General features: G+C 36.6%; 1 protein-coding gene across 1 annotated transcript in view; it reads right to left on the minus strand.

The window, feature by feature from the left end:
• Positions 1-14,778, minus strand: part of LOC121735376 — a 179,541-nt gene extending 164,763 nt beyond the window's left edge. The window contains exon 1 of the mRNA XM_042126185.1: positions 14,333-14,778. Coding sequence (XP_041982119.1) covers positions 14,333-14,575 — 243 coding nt within the window. The 5' untranslated portion in view covers positions 14,576-14,778. The remainder of the gene's footprint in view (positions 1-14,332) is intronic.
• Between the last annotated feature and the right edge of the window lie 2,663 nt (positions 14,779-17,441).

A 17,441-nucleotide genomic window follows, 5' to 3' on the forward strand; every position in this document is an offset into this window, starting at 1 on the left:
AGGGGAGGTAAGGAAGGGAATAGGGAAGGGTAGGGAATTGGGCCTCCGGTAAACTCACTCACTCGGCGAAACACAGCGCAAGCGCTGTATCACGCCGGTTTTCTGTAAGCACGTGGTATTTATCCGGTCGAGCCGGCCCATTCATGCCGAAGCATGGCTCTACCACGTCTGTTAGTAATTTATCTAGAACAGATAACAATCAACAGGCAAATATAGACGAGATCATAAAAACCACAGCGACCGCATTATACGTAATGATATTGGTCCAGCGGCCTTGGATGTAAATGCCAGTTCAGAACAATCAGGAGGCCTCGACCGTAACTGTCATGGAGGCAAAAATCGACATTCAATATATTGGACAACCTGTAAAATAGCGGGTTTACTTTATTACAATCCAGTGATCCAATCCAGCTCCGGATTGCTACTGGAATTATGTAAACGGCCACTGAAATGCGCTGGAATGCAATTCAGTGCATTCCACTGGATTGGAATAATTTAAGCCAGCCATTATATTATCCCTGTATTCCCTTAGCAATAATTTTTATTATAATTTACAGTCCTATAAATAACATCTGACGCCTTCGTTTTGGCACATTTGAAAAGAGACAGTAGGTAATAATATAATTGCCTAAATGGTATCGTTTTAGTGAGTGGGCCAGTTTCACCACTTGGCACTTGCTGATAAGTGCCGGATAGGCTATCCACTACTTAACTTGACAGATAAAGTATGGAGCATCTGTCAAAACAGTTGTGGATAGCCTACCCGGCACTTATCAGTAAGTGGTGAAACAGACCCATTCTCTTTCTACTAGTAAGCAGCGAATTTTGAAACGACGCCTTCGTTTTGGCACATTTGAAAAGAGACAGTAGGTAATAATATAATTGCCTAAATGGTATCGTTTTAGCGAAAAATTTGGTGGCGTTTTATACTGCCTACTTGCCTAATAGGCACTCTAAAACCCTATAAACCTTATAAAATGTGTTTACTGTTTTAGCGCTTTTTCGCCACCTTATAACTAAGTAGCTGTTGTGAATTGTTAAAATAATATCCACGACACGACGTATCTACGACAGACAAAATATATTATGTCTCATCTTATAAGCACAATAACAAAAAGTTATGCGTCTAATAAATCATGCAACAAAAACTAACACGATAAAAAGTCTGCCAGCACGTCATTTTAACGAATAGCATTCTCTAGGTAACACTGTTATAACGCGAACCCAATTTTCAACACGATTGATTTTACTAATTAGCTAGCTATTTCCTATTTTGTTCGTAATGTATAAAAAAAAATTAAGTAACCGTTTGCCGGAACCTCAACATCAGGAAATTTTAATTAAAATCTTGACCTCCTTCAAAGATATAGTTTACAAAAGACAAACGTTTCAAGTTTAGATTACTTGCATAATATCAATGCTTATACAATCTAGATTTGAGATGATTTGTGGAATTTCTCCACGGAAGTTTTGGAACGGTTTTACAGGGCTTCCTGAATAATAAACCTAATTTTACGACAGGTAGTAATCGTCAGATTAACAGTGTTTTTTTTTTAAATTATAGCTTATTTGCAATGTTTTGCGTTAAAAACAGTATAATATTATAATAATATACAGGCCAACAAGGCTCTTGTGTAAGTCTAAGTGGGGAGTGGAGAAGCATGGGGGTCCTGGGGAGTCAAACATACCCCGGCCGAATATGTCCCTAATCCGCCGGGGAGGAAAATTTCAGAAGTCTAGCTTAGCTGTTTTTGAGATAAAGGCTGGAGACAGACTGGCAGACGGACAGAAAACGAAGACTTTGATGACTTGGAGGTGTGAACTGTGAACCATTAATCTCTCAAATTACACTTTATAATGTGACAGCGTTAGATCATATTTGGTCCAGGCGCCAAAAAAGATTGCAGTGCTGTAGTCTCATTGTTCCTAGGCTGATCACCTGATTGTCTGACAAGTAAGATGATCTATACGTCGGATGGGCATGTAAAAAGTCGGTCCTGCGCCTGATCTCTCGCCAGTCGTGTCGGTATGCCGTCCCACTGGGTTATGAGAGTAAATGAATAGAGAGTGCTCTTGTGTACTGCGCACACACTTGGGCACTATAAAATTACTCCTGCATAGCTGGCCTGGTTTTAATGAAACCGGCCACCGTCACCGAAACCGGTGTGGGAGCTATTATTATTATCATTGTTCCTAAATTTTATTTTACAATTTTAATTATGCAACTGAATTTTTGTTTCATTAAGAGCAACACTTGTAAAGGGGTATATTATTTTTATTTCTCACAGATAAATTTCATACCTTGCACGTTCCCATACCTGGGTCTTCATAATTTAGTTATAACATTATCAAAATAATATGGTTTCTAAAAGTCTTAAAGTTGGGTTTTACAATGCAGGCTCACTAGGTACAAATCATGACAACATTGTCTCAAAGGTTAATTTTCTCGACTTGGACATGCTAGCTATTAACGAGACATGGTTAAAACAAGGCGAAGATGGCCGGGCTCCTCACTTGTCTGGTTACCGTCTTGTCCACAAGCCACGTCGGCGTGAGGTTCGGTCACGAGGTGGAGGGGTCGGATTTTATATCCGGAATGGCCTGTCTGTACATACCTTGTCAACTCCCACTGATCCAAAATATTCAACTGTCGAGCATATATGGCTTAAGTTGACTGTAAATGGGAAAAAATTGATAGTTGGAACTGCTTACCGGCCACCATGGTTGGATGTTGACCTATTTTTCGATGCTCTTACAGAAGTAATAAGCGCTATTCCCGCTCATGACTACTTAATTTTAACTGGTGACTTTAATATCAATCTCCTTTGTCTAAATACAGTAAACACAAACAAATTGAAAAGTTTTCTAAGTTGTTTTGGTTTATTTCAATTCATTGCGGCGCCCACACATTATACGGAGTCTACACGAACACTGATAGACACTATCAGCTCAAATTTAACGGCAAAAACTATATTTACAGAGCACGTAGGTTCAATGTATGGGCATTGCATGATTGGGTGTGAGTTTAACCTAAAAAAAGAGAGGAACAAACCTCATATAATTATTTATAGACCAATTAAACATATAAATACTGAAAACTTTAATGCTGACTTACAGGCTATAAACTGGCACAATATTCTGAGTCTGAATGATGTTGATTTGATGGTTGATTTCTTTAATTCTCATATTTTAACTCTTTTTAACCTACATGCACCAGTTAAAACTACTCATATAAAATCAGCCTCACATCCCTGGATCACAGATACCGTTAAATTAATGATGAGGCATCGTGACAGGGCACTCGCAGAATATCACAGATCAAAGTCCGATAGTAAAAAAGAATATTATAAAAGTTTAAAAACTTTGGTAAATAAGGCTTTACACCATGAAAAAGTAGCATATTTTGAACAGAACATAAATAGCAAAATAAATGAACCTAAGAGACTATGGAAAAACATAAAAGATACAATTACACCTAAAACTGAGCACGGCCTACCCCCGCATTTCAAGGATCCTAATACTATAAATCTACATTTCCTTAAAATACCTACTGTACCTATAACCCATCTTTCGTACATAACATACTATGAATTCCACAAATTCAGTGATGCAATATTCCACCTCGAGACTGTATCCACAAGTACTCTGATTAAAATTATAAAAACATTGAAATCCAAAGCAGTAGGAAGTGATGTTATCAGCTTAGACATGTTATTTTTATCCTTGCCAAACACTTTAGATGCAATTAGCTGTATTATTAACATGTCCATAAAAACAGGAACTTATCCTAAGAGTTGGAAGCAGGCAGTAGTAAGGCCTCTCCCAAAAACTTCAAACCCTGTCGAGTTAAAGGATCTAAGGCCAATAAGTATCCTGCCATGCCTTTCGAAAATTCTAGAGAGAGTCGTATGTGAGCAGGTTACTGGCTACCTGGAAAAAAATAAAATGTTACCAGAGATGCAGTCAGGTTTTAGAAAGGGTCGCAGTACAGCAACAGCTTTACTTGATGTCACTGACAACATCCTAAGTGCACAAGACAATGGTTATTGCACTTTGCTTGTTTTACTGGATTTCACCCGGGCTTTTGAAACATTAAATATAAATATATTGCTCTCCAAACTAAGCTATTACGGGTTTGATGCTGCTACTATAAAATGGTTTGATAGTTACCTTTCCGGTCGTAGCCAATGTGTTAAGCTCTCTGATAGCAGTGGCTCCTTTGTATTATCGGACATTATGCCTGTTACAGATGGCGTGCCGCAGGGTTCTATTTTAGGCCCCATACTGTTCATTTTATATATAGCTGATGTCGGTAGGTATATTAGGTATTGCAAATTCCATTTTTATGCAGATGACACCCAAATTTATTTATTCTTTAAGCCAAATGAAGTGGACGCTGCAATAAAGCAACTTAACGAAGACCTTAATAGTATAGCCGCATGGGCCCAGAAAAATAGTTTGTGCCTAAATCCAGCTAAATCTAAATACATTATCTGTGGCACTAGCAGACAACTTAGCCTTGTAAACCCATCAACCGACGTCATGCTCATGGATGAGCCTATTGCGCGTTCATATGTGGCACGTAATCTTGGTCTTCTTCTTGACTGTCATCTGCGTTTCCAAGATCATGTTACTAACATAGTCAGTAGTTCGTTTTATAAGCTAAAAATATTGTATAGAATAAGACCTTATCTATCTGAAGAGATGCGTATCACTCTGATTGAGTCTCTGGTACTCTCAAAGCTAAATTACACTGACATAGTTTACGGCCCTCGTCTAGTTTCAAGTACCAAAAGACTGATACAGAGAGTCCAAAATGCTTGTGCTCGATTTTGCTTTAGCATACCCCCCAGAAGTCATGTAACACCCTATCTTAACAAGCACTTAATGTTAAAAATGAAACACCGACGCAGGCTTCATCTTGCATGTTTACTTTTCGGGGTGCTGAAGTACGAGGAACCCAAGTATCTGTTCAACAAATTGACAAGAACAGCTAGCCTCAGATCTTGTGGGTCACGGCTATGTGCAGCTCAGCTGACAATTGAAAAACATCGTACGGTTTCATTCAGAGGTAGTTTTCGGTATTCAGCTTCCAAATGCTGGAATAACATACCGCCCCCAATTAGAAATGCAAAAAGCCTTAAATCATTTAAAAACAAACTACGACAGTTCCTTTTGGATCAACAGTTGTCACAAGAAAACCTCTGCCATGATATCTCCGTGATCTAATATGCCCGTGTCATTGTGTTGTTTTGGTTTTTATTTATTTTTAAAATAAAATAATTATTAGCTTTAAAAAAAATTGAAGGGCCGGCAACCTTTGTATGTGCATAATATTATTATTAGATTATTATAGCTTTACCTTTCGATACTCGGAACTTTTGTTTATATTTATAATTAGTTAATGTGAATGGTGTTGGGTACTTTTAGTTAAATCTTTAGTTTGTATCTTGTTTTATTTCTTTGATATATATTTTTAATTGTCTATTTTCTAAAGTACAACAAAATTTTATTAAAAATGGAATCTTGTAGAATCTAATATTTTTTGTTTCGTTTGTTTTGACAGGTGACAGATTTCTTGACCATAGACAAGAAGTCTTGCGTGTTGCCAATATAATCATTGTGGTGACAGCGCGCGACTGCTGTTTGTCGTGTGCGACAACATCAGTCTAGTCGTGGGCTGTCGCGAGATATATTTTATTGTTGTTGTATGTTCTATGTTGTTTTAGTTGTTTGCAATCTGTTGTAATTAGTTAATAATGATATCCATGTCGTCATTATTGGCTCTTGCGGAAGACCGGCGCTGAATATGCCCCTGGGTGTACCAGCACATGCCGAGCATGAGCCAATTTGCGGCTGCAATTTGGAATTGTCTTGTTTTAAAGTATGTGTGCATGTATCATTAATGTAGTTGCAAATAAACTTTATTATTATTATTATTATATTATTATTAAAACCACCAACGCGATTACGATGCCGATGCAATGAGTAACAGGTAACAGCTATACAACAATAAAGTGATAAAATGTTGGAAAAAACAATATTTCCCAGGTCATTTACATTCACGCACATTATTTAATCATACTTTATTAATTAGCCATATTGACTTCGATGCCGGTTTTCCTACTATCCGGAAAACGCATCACTTTTTTTTTATGAAATAAGGGAGCAAACGAGCAAACGGGTCACCTGATGGAAAGCAACTTCCGTCACCCATGGACACGAGCAACATCAGAAGAGCTGCAGGTGCGTTGCCGGCCTTTTAAGAGGGAATAGGGTAATAGGGGAGAATAGGGATGGGAAGGGAATAGGGGAGGGTAGGGAAGGGAATTGGGCCTCCGGTAAACTCACTCACTCGGCGAAACACAGCGCTAGCGCTGTTTCACGCCGGTTTTCTGTGAGAACGTTGTATTTCTCCGGTCGAGCCGGCCCATTCGTGCCGAAGCATGGCTCTCCCACGTATAACTACTAGTTCATTGGTTTATAGTAGTAAACAGGTGAGAATTTATTCTATTATGCAACTTTATTTTTGTTTGATATCTACCAGAGAACAAACATTAACAGAGAGTAAAGATATCGTCACCTATATTAAACATACTTCATAGTACATTGAATTATCGCAGAAAGATACAATCAATGACCACAATCAGTCAATAAACAAACAATTGCATAATCAAACAAAAACAATTTGATGTAACTACATATTGTTTAGCTCTATCGGTTAGATAATTGTATTTATTTATAGAACTCCAGCAGATGTTGCGGCCGAGTTCCCAGTAAATACTAAAATACAATGTTAGGGCAACCTCTAAATATAATAATCCATGTTCAGTAGCAACGTATTTATTACCAATAACACGTCGTATTTTCTAGAAATTTTGCGCCAAACTTATCGACACCTTTGGCAAAATTTAAATTTAGAACAGCAAGCACGTGTAACAGAATTTTAAAAGATTATTCTGTGTTCTACCCCCAAGAACCTTTCAAAGCAGGAAAGGGAAAGGATAAGGACTACTTGGGGTTGGGGAAAATGTAGTTTTCTGCGGGATTCTATTTAAGGTCACGCCGTGTTAAAGTAAAAATGTTGGATATGTTTTAGATTGCTTGTTTTCTATGAGAGGCTGGCCAGCCTCTCATAGAAAACAAGCAATAGAACAGCAAAGAATAGAAAGGGCGTAAGCGACAAAATGGTTTTTGTCGCGTAATTTAAAAACCAAAAACACATTTCATATAAGCTATGGGCAAATTAAAGTGTATGCTTGAAACAATTTATGTACAAATTTTGGAAGCTTAAATCACTCTCCTCGTTGGCAAAATAGCAATCCCTTTTTTTACAGTGGTATTTTTGATTGATTATTCTGTTATTTTTGACCAATCGTGTTACGCTATGGGTAATTCAAAGACAAAGATATGATGAATACTGACAATGAACTTTAATTTCTTATAGCACAGAATAGATAATAGTACAAGTCATTGCTGAGAAAAATCGATATCGCTACAGCCAAATTATCGAGGCGTCGCCTTAAGAATGATGAATCGTGGGCAAAAATAGTGTTGTTATATTTCGAAAATCTTGACCTAACTTTTATATCTTTTTTCTTCGCGAAACTTACAGCCCCCAAATAATAATTACTTAAGTTTATTTCGGCGGTCTACAGTCAAATTCTTCTAATAAATCTAGTAGGCATAATAAGATTTGCTCCTATTTTCTTATTACAGCTTTAAACCCAGTTTAAAACAGTCACAAAGAAATGTATCGAATTTCATTACAGACTGTATTATGTAGTTTGTTCCATTATTTACAGCCTAGATTTTTAACCCGGTTTTCGACAATAGACATGTATTAAAAATAAAATTATCTTAGACTTTTCACGCGCGGTTTGTTAAAATAAATCACATTCCACAGTTACAGTGAGCTTTGAAATGATGTATCTAAGGGCCTTATCACACTGGCGATTAGCGAGCGATTTGAAAGCGACGCGACTGTGCAGCGCACACGCCGCGATGACGCCGCGATTGCGCGGCGTGCACGCAGCTTGCTTTCGGCGTTTTGGACACTCAGCAGCAAAATGGATTCTGACGTCGCTTCCTAGATGAGTCTACTATATATCGACGGGTGCAAAGTAAAAAGAGTCATCTACAAAACAGCAACTTTTCAGGAGAGCGCATAATAGGAAAAAATGCTCCCATTTTGTCAATTTCCGATCAAATTTATTGAAATTTTCATCATTGTTTCATTATTTATTAATGAATCCACATGTATATTTAATTTCTTCTAATTATGTTTAATTTACGAGATATTGTAGTTGTCTGCATCTACATTGCGCTTGAAAATATGACAACTGAGTTAACTACCACTTGGTCGTTTCTACGTGGGAATCAAAAATTATATTTATTAAAGTATTTTTACCGACTACTAGTACGATTATCAGTAACTACGTAAAGTGTAACACTTTATATTATTAAAATTATTATTAAAAGTAAGTTATATTATTAAAATATGTAGTTAAACGTTTTACATCTTAAACACACCAAGTTCAGAACATAATTGCGTAGATATCTTTTTCTACGTTGTCGATTCGGTGCAAGGTACACGATTTAGAAGGAAGTTAAAATATGAAATACTAGCTTTTGCTCGCGGCTTCGCTCGCGTGAAATTTGAAAATCGCGTAAATTGCAAATATTCCCGTAAGCTCCCTTAGAAACATGATGTTTTTCCAAGACCAAAAGTAGCCTATGTTACTTTTCATCCTTTCAATTAAGTTTATGCCAAAAAACAATACGATTTGTTTCTTCGTTAGAGCGTGAAGGAAGGACAAACAAACAAATAAATAAATAAACATATTTTCCCATTTATAATATTAGTATGGATATACTTAGGAATCATTCATTTACTTTCGTAAAAATCGTATTTTCTCACAACAAAAATGAAATTCTGTGTCAATACTTTAATTATTTTAAACTAATTTAAAAATTATTCAGTATCATTATCAGTACAGGAACTATGTTGTAAATTATTATAATTTAGGCAGAGGCTTATTAAGTCTTTGTACTTGGCACTTGTAAGCATGATGGGTTCATTATAACATCATAAGCATCGCCGGACGTTTTACACCATCGGAGGGGTGCATACGATTTTTCAGAACACAAAATGAAATTTTATTTCAACGATTTCTCAATTGCTTCTCGTGATCACAGAGATCCCAAAACCGGTCAAAGATAAGTTAATAGAAAAACTTCGCGAGAACTTGCAAATGCCGGGATATGATGTTACGCAGGTTGCAATTTACCATTTCTGGACTGATGTAATTGTTTACCTAAATTTTGTCGTAATTTACGTCTCGTATCAATACACGTGTCTTTATTTCTCAATCGCCTTTTCTTTAGATCAATATTTAACTGACGTCTTTTTCTACCGTTTAACGAGGAAGGCGTAGAACATTCACTTGATGCCTCCACTGCCGAAGAAGCATCAATGGTGTTGTCTATAGAAGATTTAAAGTTTGAGAGGGACAATATACTCGATGGCCTGCTTGAGTTAATAAACTCAAGCAGGTCATAGATTATATGAGATCAAAGTATCTGTTTAATAAAAAAGAATATATAATATTTTGATCTAATACTGATAATGGACGCGGCGGACTTGAAGTGATGAACTGTATTCTGAGGGTGTTGGCGTATTTGTTAATTTGCTGAGATCGACAAATTTTCAAAATCATTTTATATTTCAGACTGAGAGTGAACTGGTGTGACTGGCCTAGAGTATTCAGATCATGGGGACTTATCTTACAAAGTTAACTTATATTCATTTGTCTTCATCGGTGACACATCAAGGTTTTCTATAAGATGTTCAATAATTTCATCGGGCAACACAGTATTTTGCTCGATAAATCTATCACTTATGTTCTGGAAACTTTCAACTTCTTTAAAAAGTCGTTTTGGACTTTCTGAACATGAAAAAACAGTAAAAAATAACAGTAACAAATTAGAAGTCAATTAATATAGCTAACAATAAGAATTAACATAAATAGGTACTCATAAACATAATAAACAATACTAATTTGCAAAAGTAAATTGAGACATCTAAATCACAATCGCAACGTAGAAAAAGCTATATGGCAGATAGCCGCTTATGCCGCATAACATGACCCCCGCGCGTCCCGCGTATAGACGACCAGCGGTAGTTATCCGCATCTACATCGTGCAATTTCACAAAACAAGAGTAGATGTCTTCTTTTACGTGACAAAAGTACCAAAAATAAGGTGATATTTGAATTTTTGTTTTTGGTATGTTGTAGAACATGATATTTTAAGCTAGTTTCTACAAAAAAACGAAAAACTCAAAATTGCAGATGACTTTTTTTACTTTGCACCCGTCGATATAATAATAATCTGTGTAGACGAGTGTACAAAATGGCATCCACGCCACGCCGCGACGACGCTGCGCTGTCGCGACGTGCACGCCGCGCAACCGCGGCGTGTACGCTGCGCAGTCGCGTCGCTTTCAAATCGCTCGCTAATCGCCAGTGTGATAAGGCACTAAGTATGTGGATTTTTCCTACACTTTTTCCGAATGTGTAGTATTGAAATAAACATTTCTTTCGTATTTATTGTATTCGAAATTCAACGTTCAACAACAGTCATAGAAAGTGTGGACTTTGGAGAAACATAAGTCGCTAAAATTATTGTTACGTGTATAATACAAATTGATCCAAATTACAAAGGCTCAGGCAGGCCTACTTAATTTGGTCGAGTTATATAAACCAACCGATACCACAGAATACAATAAAGTGCAACTGATACATCTCACGTCACGAGTGAAGAACTCACAACGATTACCCGTTTTCTAAGATTTTTGGGCTGTAGTTAATTTATTCGACTGAGCTATAGATGGGTAATATTTCGCCGTGAAGCAATCAAGAGCACGAGTGAATAGATAGAAAAACGCGTTTCTTTTAATGTTATGTTCTCTAAGAAGTATCTATAAAGCCTACTGTATACATTGGACCAAAGAATTGGGCCAACTGCCAACACAATATTATAGAGACCTACTTGGCGATAACATGGGACTGGGAGTAACATTCCGTACTCTACTACATTGGCCCAATGTGTTGGCTCAATGTTGGTCCAATGTGCACAGCGGACTTAAACCTAATACAATAACTACTGCAAAATGTTTTACAAAAAAGTGTTTGAGCAAAATTAGCTACGGTGACAAAATGCTAGTTTGATAGAAGTTTAAACCGATTTTACTCGGCCTTCATTGTGAAGTATTAACAATAAAAATGGTCGCCGATCAGCCGGCAGTCAGACAATCGCGTAAAAAGCGCACAATTCATCGGTTCAATGACAACACCAAACAATTGACTAACTTTTACAAATACAAAATGACATAACGAAACTTTATATCAACGCCATAAGGATCATTTTTACTGAATTTGCGAGGTAAATTATCTCTGAACGATTTATATCAATGGAGAAACCAAGGAGTGGGCTACGATACCAAATGAATATTTTAATTCGTAAGCATGCGCATCTTATTGTTTCATGCAAAAGGCAACGTCCAAACGCTGCGTTATTGTTCTAAGCCAAATATAATATCTAAAGACTGCATTAGGAGCGAAATCTATATAATATAATAATATGTTTTCGCAAATATTAAGTACATTGTAAACAAAACCATTTTAACCGACTTCCAAAAAAGGAAGTTAAATATGTCTGTATATTTTTTTCATCAACAATAATTTCGCCGTTTGTGGATCGATTTTCATAATTATTTTGTTATTGTATATAGGGTACCTAAATAAAAAGTAAATAGTTCGTAATTCATTTATAATATTTTTCAACGGGTCCGACACTTTGTTTTACAGTCTCAAATATCTTTACCGCATTCAAACTCTGCTGTTTTGCTTCAGATGTTTCTTTTTGCTCATGCTATGAAATACTATGAATCCACTATATATTTTTAAATTACCAATAATTTCACAGTGCAGCTAATAGTAATTGCTGCTTATCTCTAGACTCTAGAGATACAAGTAATTGCCTATTCATGGCTGACGTCTTCGAGTATGAATGTCATTATTAGTTACTATACAGAGTGTTTCAAATAAGGTATAGTCATCCGAAAGGGAGTGACTCACGTGGTCATTCTGAGCAACTTTTGTTTTACGACTTTTGGAAATTCGCGAAAAAAGTATTAATTCTCCTTAAGAACTTTTTTTTATGAAATAAGGGGGCAAACGTGCGAACAGCTCACCTGATGGAGAGCAACTTCCGTCGCCCATGGACACTCGCAGCATCAGAAGAGCTGCAGGTGCGTTGCCGGCCTTTTAAGAGGGAATAGGGTAATAGGGAAGGGTAGGGTTGGGAAGGGAAGGGAATAGGGGAGGGTAGGGAAGAGAATAGGGTAGGGGATTGGGCCTCCGGTCAACTCACTCACTCAGCGAAACACAGCGCAAGCGCTGTTTCACGCCGGTTTTCTCTGAGAACGTGGTATTTCTCCGGTCGAGCCGGCCCATTCGTGCCGAAGCATGGCTCTCCCACGTATAAAACTACAGAAAAAGTTTGTTTATTTCCTTCGAATAGATAGGCTGAAAATTGGCAAGACATAGAGTAAGATCACGGGGACATACTCGTACTCGTATCAAGATACTTTTTGTGGCAGGAAAATAAGAAGATGTACGATTGCCGTGAGTTGCTGTTTTTAAGTTTTTAATAATTATTTTCGATCAATGTACTTACCTACTTACCTTTACTAACTAGAGGTGAGTAGTAAGTACTTACCTCTTCTAACTACAATACTTGAAGTATACAAGTAGAGTAGGGAATGCAAATCTCGCGAGATTGGAGCTCAAGCGATATCCCGCGAGTTTATGAATACAATAAAGCGAGATCTCGCCAATTTCGAGATCTCGCGAGATTAGCAGTTTGGTGGTTTTTTTTGCAAATGATCACAATATTTGAATAAATTACGAAAAATAGTTATTAATATTATAAGTATTATAAGATTAACATTCATTTTCACATATTTTTCATAGAATTTTATGCATCAAACATTGTTTGACGTATCTGTCTATAATTTTTAAGTAGTAAACTTTCACGTACTTACCTATTATCTATCAATTAATAACAAATGAAACAAACAACCAAATAATTTGCATGTAGACGTGGCGGTAATATAGTGGACGTCCGCGGTAAAACGATAACATAGGGAAGTAATATGGAAATATTAGGTATATGAAGATGTTTTTAAATTTCCGTCGACGATAACTTTTTAACGTAATTCAGGAACTAATTGAAAATCACAGTGCACAGTTGCTTAGGCCAGCTCCTCTTTGGTTTTTACTCCGTGATCGCAACTCCGTCCGTGTCAGACCGCGCTTCGAACAAGACGTTTTTATGCTCAAGTGCAATCTCGTCAAACTCGCGAGATCTCGCCTTTTTTTCGGCCGAGATCTCGCGAGAACGAGATTGCATTCCCTAAAGTAGAGTCTACTTGTACACTTCAAGTATTGTCGAAATTCTAATAAACTCTATTATATTTTTCGACAAAACCTTCATTGTTAAATAATATTTATGTAATAGGGGCAAGGTCTCCTAAAGTGAATGCTAATGTTAACGAGAACTTAAGATTTAACGAAGTACGAAGTAATTATTGTACGAATAGCAATTATTTTGTGTCGTCCTTACTTAGGTTCTCACTTCTCAAGAACACTTAAAGTAAATTATGGTATTCTATTGGCGTCAGAAGTGATCCATAGGAACAAATATCAAAATGGTTTAATAAGTATTGTAAAATTTAGTTAGGCAAAACGCAAAATAGATTTGTTATGAAGTAATTCTTCTGTGATCTACATAGAGTTTTTGTTTACTATTATTTAGTATTATTTTATCTAATACGTTTGGATTTTTTATCAATTATATTCAATTTCAATAAATGTAGAGCCCTTAACATCAATACTTATCAACATGTAAGTATATGTATCTGTTTATCGGTCTTTCACGCTAGAATCACTGGGGATATTTTGTTTATTTTGAAAAGGTATGCACCTGCTATGAGAAACCGAAAAAGGTTGGGACGGTTCTCATCGCTACAAAATAAAAATATTCGATTTTCTAAAAAAAGTTTGGTACAACCAAGTTTTACATATCTAACATGAAAGATACTAAAATCAATGACTAAATAGTTAGTACATACAGGCTGTAACAAACCAAAGTTATAATGCTTTAGGGTATGTATGTACTCTCTGTACAGAGTTAAACTGTAAAAGGGCACAGAGTGTATAGGAAAACTCATAACGCTGAATAACCTAAACAAAATACTATAATTTACCTGTTTCTGCGATTTATCCGGCAAAATGATCGACAGTTCGAACGATCGGTTCTTCTTATCTCTACTTCCGGTGCGCATCAGTTTGGAGGAAGTGCGGGTGATGTTGTGGGCTTTTTCCGGAATTTTCAGCGCCACAATTGACATACTCCGAGATAAACGCCGACCCAGCTTGCGCGTGCGCATTGACATGGACCCGCTCAACCCCTTCCGCTTCTCATCCACATCCTCACAAACACCAGCCATCACTACATCCAGAATTAACACTTAAACCATAATGCACTAGCAAGGATATTCGCGTACACAAATGTTGAGTTAAAACGTTTTGACACGAATGTTACACGGCTATGTTACGTTGTGTTACAGTTTGGGTGAATTGTATACGATATGAGTACGTTTTTAAATGCGCCGCGTTATCATACCGCGATACACGTGCGCGCGGTGATTCGCGAGCGAGCCGACTAGAGCTCGCGACGAGCTGTACCGCCGACCGCGCAGTACACAGTAAAAGTAGCAAACAGTAGTGTAGGGGCGAGGACCCCTACACTGCAACGATGGGTAGAAGGGAAACTGGGGTTACCTGGTGGCTGAGACAGCTGGGCAGATGGGCTGATAGGGCTGATGTGCTGATGCTCGTGGTCACACGACACTGTCACCTTGTCTTTAGTCTATATCACTGAGCTGAGGATTTATCGTGATTCACGGGAACGGCTAGCCGATATTTTTCATATTTAACAATCGCGCGCCGGAATTGGACTGTGTCGTACTGTGTCACTTGTCAAAGGGCTTGACGTATGACATCTGACAGCGACTCATGCGCAGTGTTGCCAACTGCCACATTCGTCGCGCTAACGTTTGGCGCGAACAAGTAGAGTCAGAAAGTCAAAAATATATCAACCTCACTCAACACTGTCTAAACCACTTTTTATCTATACTTATTACTTATATCATAAATACGAAAGTATGTCTGTCTGTCTGTTACCTCTTCACGAACCCCGCTCAACCGATTTTGAAATAAAATTTAGCACACTTTGAGTCCCTTTTTATCCCGAAAAAATGTAGAGTTCCGGGAATCAGGCGTCATCTAGGTTTCGTATATTATGTTTTTCTATAATAATAATTGATGTTCGCCGAAAAGACAATATTCCCATATTAGGCATATTATATAATAAGCCTAGCTATGACAAGTACTTATTCAAGTTGAAATGCAGGTCTAAAAGTGCAGATCTTTCGTGGATTCTGATTTCTGATCAACACAAATGATATCATGCTTCGTGCGACGCGACGTGCTGCGGCCCGATAACAACTGTCTAGTTGTCTACTATGAATTATTATATTGTGACACCGCCCCCGCCAAAAACCAATCATTCGGAGATATTTTCCCTCTATTTCTATGGATTTCAACCTTATGTCATCGACATAGTGATGTTAATAGAGGTAAATTAAACCTAAACGTTATAGCGCTATGCTAGAACCATTGCTAGAACCAATTACTTATCATTGTAAACACAAATCTCTTTTGTGCTGTCACTGCGGCTTCCCACGAGATTTTTGACTTCACAATTTGCTGATGCGAAAATTTTAATCATCATAATATTTTAAAATGTTGTTAACTTTTAAATAAAATATTTTGAGTTTTCTCTAATTATGGTATAATATTTTATTATGTAGAGTTGAATAACATGAACAACTGTTTTATAGCTAAAGAGATTTTAGATAAAAAGGTGTTATTTTTGCATAATATTAAAGTTTTAATATTTTTGACGCTCAACTTAGTTTAGTCTCAAGTAAGGATTAACTGACTTTAGCTTTTAGCTTCAATATAGTATTCAATAGTTATCTAGCTCTGTTGTAAAAACTCTATCTAGAATAGCTAGTAGAGTACCAGAATAGCTGATAGAGTTTTAAGTAATGAAGACGTAGTTAAATGAAGTATGTAATTATAAAATGTCTCGACATTTGTTAATAATGTTAAATATTTTATGAATCAGCACTGAGTTCAGACTAAACTAGCTTAGCCTACTTAATAGATACACTAATGAAATATTAAAGAATTTTCTCTTCAATATTCGTAAGAGAAAAAAATATGATAATATTGATGAACGTGATAAATCTGAGTTCCAGCTTTTTTCGTACATTTTAGGTGAGAAACTTATATGGTTTAACTGATAACATACCATGATACATAGCCCGTCCCTCTGTGATAAGTAAGTGATAAAAGATAACCATAAAAACATTGTTTTACATACTCGTAGAACAAACTTAACGAATAAATATATAAAAGGCAACCCGATAGTTTTCGCCCTGGTGCATAAGATCATATTACTTTTAACTTTACTATTATCATAATATTATCACGTGTTTCGTCTTTAAGAGGAGTCCACACCGCCCTTTTTTCCATACAAATGTTGTCCCCTGGTTCCTCCCTGGATAATGCTAGTAGAGTCATATTTTTCCTGAATATCTACGGCCACTAATACAATGTTTCTATGTTTTCTTTTTTTTTTCATAATTTAATTATTAAATAAGATATGAACGTTCAAAAACCCAAAAAAATGGCCAGATTTTCCGCTGTATTCAAACATCCAGAAAACAGATTTGGCTAGATTATACAAAAAAAAAATAATACATAGGATTAGGAACACAGCTCAAGCCTTTCTTTAATCTTTAATGAAAAAAGTACTCAAATCGGTTAAGTTTTGGAGAAGGAATCAGGGGACAACGAATTGTTGATTTTCTGCAGTTGTCTTTATCGCGTTCTGCGGTATAGGCTTGAGGTAAGGGAGACAGCTATACAATATACCATAAATGCAATATACATATAACACGTACCTTTTTTTTTTCATTTCTCTAGCCCCTGGTGTATCCTCAGATAAATCTACAGAAGTTGTATGCAGGTATTATTATGACTGTGATAATTAGATTTTATTATTTGTAGGTGATAAGGTGATAATGATAATTTCCTGTCAAGGCATTATTTAAATATAGGAATATGAGACTTATGCCTGTTTTCACCAACGGTCTTCTAACGCTAAGTGTTCCCTACCGATCTTTGCGGGTCAAATATCTCTTAAAATAAACACATTAAAAAAAAGTAATGTTTTGCAAAAGT

Source organism: Aricia agestis, chromosome 17 (genome assembly GCF_905147365.1).
Source record: "Aricia agestis chromosome 17, ilAriAges1.1, whole genome shotgun sequence".
Classification (NCBI taxonomy): Eukaryota; Metazoa; Arthropoda; class Insecta; order Lepidoptera; family Lycaenidae; genus Aricia; species Aricia agestis.